The 7103-nt window shown below is 35.9% G+C and overlaps 1 protein-coding gene across 1 annotated transcript; it reads left to right on the forward strand.

The window, feature by feature from the left end:
* The first annotated feature begins 505 nt into the window (after window positions 1–505).
* LOC125229641 (phospholipase A1-like) lies at window positions 506–1733 on the forward strand. Its single transcript, XM_048134525.1, has 2 exons — window positions 506–651; window positions 728–1733. Exons 1-2 carry the CDS (start codon window positions 519–521, stop codon window positions 1672–1674), a joined length of 1080 nt encoding a protein of 359 aa, XP_047990482.1. The 5' UTR covers window positions 506–518; the 3' UTR covers window positions 1675–1733.
* The last annotated feature ends 5370 nt before the right edge of the window (window positions 1734–7103 follow it).

Below are 7103 nucleotides of genomic sequence, written 5' to 3' on the forward strand. Positions count from 1 at the left end.
ATACATGCCAAGTTTCATGCTTTCTGCCAGACGGGACTATAGATCTGGTTAAGAACTCGTACTATTAATCACTCAGTCAGTCATCTCATGACACTTGCATTTATGTTTATGTATATGTAGTGGTATAAGTATAATTTAATTATATTATATCATAGTAGGTTGGATTAATGACGTACTTATTTGATAAAAATGGAGTTTAATACATTTACACAACGTGCCGGGTTCAAAATTACAGATCAAATTAATGTTACATTATCATTACGTCAGCCAGGATTGCCATTTCACAAAGTTCGTTAATTGAGCAATATACAGTTGGCAATAAAAATGTGCAGTACGTGCATACTATATATTGTGATTTGTTTACGTAATGGCGAAACGAGTGTCCGAGAGCAAGTGTGGCGATGCGTGTAAGTGGTCTAGATCTGATAGCCCCTCCCCTCCCGTGCCGGCTGCGAGAGAGACCTTTCTCCGATAGCCCGCCAGTGACACAGTGACCGTGTTATCGCAGGGCCTATGCCATGCACCAGAACAGTATCGTCGTGCCGCTACTGGCCGTGTTTTGTCTGATACCGCCGTCACTAGCGCAAACCACTGGCTCCGATTCGGCTCTGTCTTTTGCTGAAAACGTCTATATTAAGCTATCCAGTGCATGTGAGTGTTACATTGTATACAAGTGATTTTATCCAGTTTAATATTCTATTATGTAATACATACCTGTTATTTTCAGGTAGAGCAATCATGGATCTTCGGTACAGTTCGATGAATGCGAATAATGAACTAGTTAAAACAATGAAAATTGTGTGGATCGACGGAAATGAGATGAAGACATATCCTATCGATGAATCGTTCAAAGCCTTGACGAGTGGTTTAATGTTTGATATCACTAAACAGACCAAGATAATCATTCACGGATATAGAGATAGCTCTCAGTCTCAAGTGCCTCTAGATATGGCTAAGGCATACAATGAAAAAGCTATGTTTAATGTAATGATGATCGACGCAGAGGAACTGATTAATAAGGGTTATATATTTTCCGTTCACAACTCTCGTTTGGTTGGAAAACGGCTCGCTAATCTTTTGGCCAATTTGGAAAAGTTCGGAGCTAATTCGGAGGATTTTCATCTTCTCGGCATCAGTCTCGGGGCGCACATCGCCGGATGGGCGGGGAAGTATTTTCGACGTTACAAAGGCCGCAATTTGGGCCGCATTACTGGATTGGATCCAGCCGGCCCGTGCTTCTCGTACGCTTATGCGGACCAGAGGTTAGATAAATTGGACGCGAATTATGTTGACGTTGTGCATTCAAATAGACTAGTCCAAGGTGTAATTGAACCGCTGGGCCACGCAGACTTTTATGTTAATGGCGGAGGCCCGAACCAACCGGGGTGTATGTCACCTTCGTGCAGTCATTTGCGCGCAGCTCAACTATACACAGAAAGTATTAGAAGCCCAAAAACTATAGTTGGTGTTAAGTGTGTGAATTGGCAGTCATTTATAGGTAACAAATGTGAGAATAACGATTTCGCAGTGCTAGGTTATGGATCGTCGTCCACAACTCGCGGTTTATACTACCTGCGAACGTCTGCCAGTGCTCCCTTTGGACTTGGTATGAGTGGAGCTAAAAATGTTCAAGTCAAGGAAGATAAATGGCTCGCAAATTTAAATTTAACATAATTTTGTATGACAAGTCTAGTGTTTTTTTTAATACGCTGTAAATATATTGTTGCCATATTGTTGTCTTTTTTAGGGTTCCGTAGCCAAAATGGCAAAAACGGAACCCTTATAGTTTCGTCATGTCCGTCTGTCCGTCTGTCCGTCTGTCCGTCTGTCCGTCTGTCACAGCCGATTTACTCGGAAACTATAAGTACTACAGTGATGAAATTTGATGGGAATATGTGTTGTATGAACCGCTACAAAATTATGACACTAAATAGTAAAAAAAAGAATTGGGGGTGGGGCCCCCCATACATGTAACTGAGGGATGAAAATTTTTTTTTCGATGTACATACCCGTGTGTGGTATCAATGGAAAGGTCTTTTAAAATGATATAAAGTTTTCTAAAAAACATTTTTCTTAAAGTGAACGGTTTTTGAGATATCAGCTCTCAAAGTCGTAAAAAGTATGTCCCCCCCCCCTCTATTTTTATAACTACGGGGTATAAAATTCTAAAAAAAATAGAGGTGATGCATGCTAATTAACTCTTTCAACGATTTTTGGTTTGATCAAAGTATCTCTTATAGTTTTTGAGATAGGTTGATTTAACTGTAATTTTGGTTAATTTGAATTATCACTCAAATCAAATATTATTATATTAATGTATCTTAACACAGTAAAGTTTACACATCTATTATACCCATAATTAAAGTCGGACTGGGACTGGGGTCCGGAACTGGGATCTTTAATCCAGTTTTAAAGTATTATTTCAAGATAAATTACTTTGTTCCGATATTAATATAAACAGATCTCGTCGATATCTTGCGTTACATCCATTATCTTACCGCAAAAAAATATCACGTGATATATTTTCAGAAAAAAAAAATGCCTTTTTAGCGTACCTACTTAATAAATACATGATGACGATATAATAAGAGTTACAATCAAGTGTTACGACATAGTTTCGCAATGTCGGAAGAGTCGGAACTAATCGTACCGTGACAAACAACGTTATTGGCAACCCAGGACAAATTAGTCATTGCTTGAATTGCTTCACAAAATGTTTAAACGCTTGAATGGATGATTATTATATAAAATGGTAAGTTTCTAAACTATAAACTATCATAATCTATGGAAACCCGCCATCCGCTGCTTTAAAACTGTAATAAGAATAATAAATACCTAAATTATTGAATGACCGAATCAAAAGTCAACTTAATTTGAGTGGCCACCAGTGGGCCTTGTCGTTTTTTCTTTCGCGCGTATATGATATCTATTTCAATTTTTAATTTGAGTTGATTAAGTGGTTTAAACAAAAATAGGTTTTCTTCAATATTTTTACAGGTTTTCTTTAATTATCCAAGTATATAGTAGATATTTATAATAGGTATATAAATAAATGCCATCTAAGTTACGTAGCCAAGAGCACAAACTATTATATCGTTCTCGTTATCGCTTTTCCGTATTGGCGCGATACGTTGGCGAACGACTGCGCTTTGATCGGCGTCGAGCGTCAACGATTGTGTCATTTCGGCTAAATACATATTTAAGACATTTAAGTAGGTAGTTTTATATACCTACATAGGAAACATCCATGACTCGGGAAGACGGGAACTTTATCGAGATTCGAACCCACTACCTGCAAGGTCACTAACCGACTAACTCGAAAAAATTGCAGTCTCGTCTCTCACCATTAGGTATGTGGGAAGTTTGTTTGCCCAAGCTCTGTATCTGTAAGCAGGTATTATATCTATCTTTATTAATTAAGGCTATTATTGCAAAAACCAGGCTAATTCTCCATTTGGAAAATTGTGTCTACAAATAGTACAAATTGATAGAATTGTTTTCTCGAGTAAAGAGAGATAATACTAGTAATTACATATTTTATTTATGCTACCATTTCTTACTAGATCATTACTAAAAGTTGCAATTAGATAATCGTTTATTTAAATATACAATGTGCTTTTAGCACAGCTTTTAATTAAATAATGTATAAGTATCGGTGTTCTCGCGTTTCGAAAAGTTGTTATTGTTGTAAAATTTAGTTAAACTTGGAACTTAAGGAATAACTTTTGAGGAGTTTCAAACTTTTAGGTACCTAGTTAACCGTAACATGTTGCCGAGTTACAGTCACTATTAATATTAACTACTAATTACAACGACTTCTAGAGCGGCGTTTTATAAAAATCAAACTTTCTTAATGCTTACAGATTATAAATTTATCAGTATCACACTCAAGATAAAGTTATTAGGACTGGCTCCCTGGGATGAACTAGTGACTACTTAATAGGTAAAACAAATCCTAATGTTTGATAAAATAAGATTTGTTTTTCAAAAATGAGAATCGGTAATAGTTATTTTTAGTACAGATGGTGCTTTTTTACGCACTAATGCGTAAAGTGGTCATTATTTGTCAGGTCGAAACTTCCGAGGGCCATCTGTACCTATACTGAAAAACGTCGTACTATACACGTGCGAAAAGGAAATTTGTAACTAGTGTCGATTTAATACACTCACTTCGGTCGTGTTTTAATTTATTGCCACTTAATTGTTTCAAACTTCCTTTTTTCCGTACTTGCAATGTACTAATTGTTTTACAAGGGGGCAAAGCGTTTCACCGAACGTGCCAATATACCCGAGCAAGTGAAAGAGCCAACCTCGTAGCGAGTGGTTCAGAATGTGGAGTCTTGAGCGTTGCGAGGGTTTTATGGTAATTTTACCCCCAAATCAAACGCAAAATAATCAAATCCTTCAATTTATTTAACATGTATGATTTAAAATCATAATTTTTACATAAATTTTAACAGCCAGTTAAAATGACATCAAGTTAAAATTTGTATTAAATTACTTTGCACTATTTTGGCTAAAATTCATCTTTGTTATTCGTTTTTAATACTCTTCGGCAATGACAAACCTATGCTATGTAAGGTTTTGTAACTTCTAAAGCGTCAGAAATGACCAAGTTCAATAAAGACGTAAGAGCAATTACAGCGTGACAGAGTACCGGAAACAGGCTGTTACCGGCCGTCAGGACCCCCGGCTGCTAGTTGCCGTAAAACCTTTACTTAGCGAGACATTCGGTTCACTTTAGTAAATTGGTACAATTTGAAAGTAAGTATTTTCTTTTAACTGTTCTTTTTTCATACGGCAATGGCTTTTTTGATACCCGAGCTAGCGACTGTCTGCACTGTTTACAAAATTATAAGTTCTAGCTATATACTTCCAAAACACAATATTGTAGAGAATTTTATGGAGAATATACTTCTCCTAATAGACATCGTAATGGTAGCTTTCACGGTTTTCATGGATATATAAAAAAAACTGAAAACAGGGATACAAAAGTGGGGGGAAGGAGGAGAAACATTGACACCTCGGCGTGTTTCTACTTAATTTTTTTCTTATAACCCTATAAGCTATATAAATACATGCCAAGTTTTCATGCTTTCTGCCAGACCGGACTATAGTAAGGCGGCGGAATTGAAAAAAGTCGTCTAGTTTTAAAGTTGATGTGACTGGAGAGTATACTGCTGACAAGTGGTATCTTTGTGATCGGTAGACTTTACTGAGTACGAAATAATGACTTGTCACATTCTCAGACTGTGGGGGGGTTAACTATGACGTCACAAAGATCGCGGTCCCGGGTTTCAATTTTTTGCCAATTTGTCTAGAACCCCTTATCCAATTTTGAAAAATGAGGTGTCGATTGAAAGCGTATAACATGCTGATTAAGATTTCTTATAAGTGAAAAGTATAGTTTTGTTAGTTTTTTTTTTAATTAACAATAATGCAAAAAATATTTTTTTTTTTACTCTGTTTTTTGATTTTTGTGACTCAAAAAGGCAATGAAAACGGCCACTTAGCTAAAAAATATGTTATATAAATCATTTAGCTACATTACTAAGCTATCTGTTGCTTTTAAAATTTCTACAATCGGATAATAAATAAGCAAACTACAAGCACATACCTGTAGGCGGGGAGTACCGCTTGACACGCGTTCCCATACATTCGGCGTCTACCAAATTACACCTCGCGCAAAATTCGTTTCAAGCAGATATACCTCTAATCTTATTCATCGTAACCTATCAATATTGGTATCATTTGAAAGTACAATTAAAGTTCTTTAAGAAACAATATCAACCATTTTCTTAAAATCAATAATCGCCAGTCTACGGTGATTACAAAGAAAAAAAGCGGGGATGCAATTTGACTGGTTCCCTGGGTTTGATACCCTAGACGAGTTTAAAAGGGGAGGTAAAGGTGACAAATATGGGTTGTTCTCTGTCCTGAAAGCTACACAGAGGGCCAGGGGAAGAAAAACTAGGGTTTAAGTTTAGTTTTAAGTTATTTTTTCTTTTATTTGTTGATTTTATTGTGTTTAATTTTTTTGTAATTTTATCAAGAATACATGCTGGTTTCTTTTTGTGAAAATGCCCTTTTTTATGAGTAAATCGATGAATTTCATGGCATTTTCCGATAGAGACTAAAATTAACTTTCAAATAAGGCCACATAGTCATACTTTTACTTATATAATATTAAGGGTAATAGCCCCGGCGGAGTAGTGCAAGCGGGACAGCAGTGTAGCAATCCATAGACCTGACTTCACTGGTTTTTCAGTGCCACACAGTCTTACGAGGTGCCCTGCGCGCCCTGCTCTCTAATATGTGGGTCAATACTGCTTCAACGCAAACGATTGAGATGTGTGATTTTTTTGACACTGAGTGTATTTGCAGGAGCTGCATGTACTTAACAAGTGTACCCCAACAACTATTTCATATTTATAACGCATTATTAATAATAAATATGCTCTTAATGTTATCTTGACTTCTGTCGAATAATTATGTTCTGAGAAAAGTGGCTAAAAGTAATGATTATAATTACTAAAACATTATAGGTAACTTCATTTTAGTGATTTAATATGTATAACGACCGAAGTCTAATCGTCTTGATTTTAAGATTACTTTTTAATACCTACTGGGTCAAAAAACCGCACCTCTAAGTCGTTTGAGTTCAAACGGTATTACCCTTAATATTATATGAGTAAAAGTATGTATATGTGGCCTTATTTGAAAGTTAATTTTATTCTCTATCGGAAAATGCCATGAAATTCATCACATTTTTCATAAAAAAGTGAATTTTCAGCAAAAGAAACCAACGTGTATCCTTGATAAAATTACAAAAAAAATTAAACAATAAAATCAACAAATAAAAGAAAAAATAACTTAAAACTAAACTTAAACCCTAGTTTTTTCTCCCCTGACCCTCTGTGTAGCTTTTATGTCAGAGAACAACCCATATGTCACCTTTACCTCCCATTTTAAACTCGTCTATGGTATCAAACCTAGGAAACCAGTCAAATTCCATACCCACTTTTTTCCTTTGTAACCACCGCAGACTGGGGATTATTGATTTTAAGAAAATGATTGACATTGTTTCTTAAGGTACTTTAATT

This window comes from Leguminivora glycinivorella, chromosome 9 (assembly GCF_023078275.1).
Source record: "Leguminivora glycinivorella isolate SPB_JAAS2020 chromosome 9, LegGlyc_1.1, whole genome shotgun sequence".
NCBI classification, from domain to species: domain Eukaryota; kingdom Metazoa; phylum Arthropoda; class Insecta; order Lepidoptera; family Tortricidae; genus Leguminivora; species Leguminivora glycinivorella.

Bases quoted from the DNA above. Each gene is read 5' to 3' on its own strand.
- LOC125229641 (XM_048134525.1), top strand. From the start codon at position 519: ATGCACCAGAACAGTATCGTCGTGCCGCTACTGGCCGTGTTTTGTCTG. The intron at 652-727 runs GTGAGTGTTACA...TGTTATTTTCAG, and splicing joins TATTAAGCTATCCAGTGCAT to GTAGAGCAATCATGGATCTT.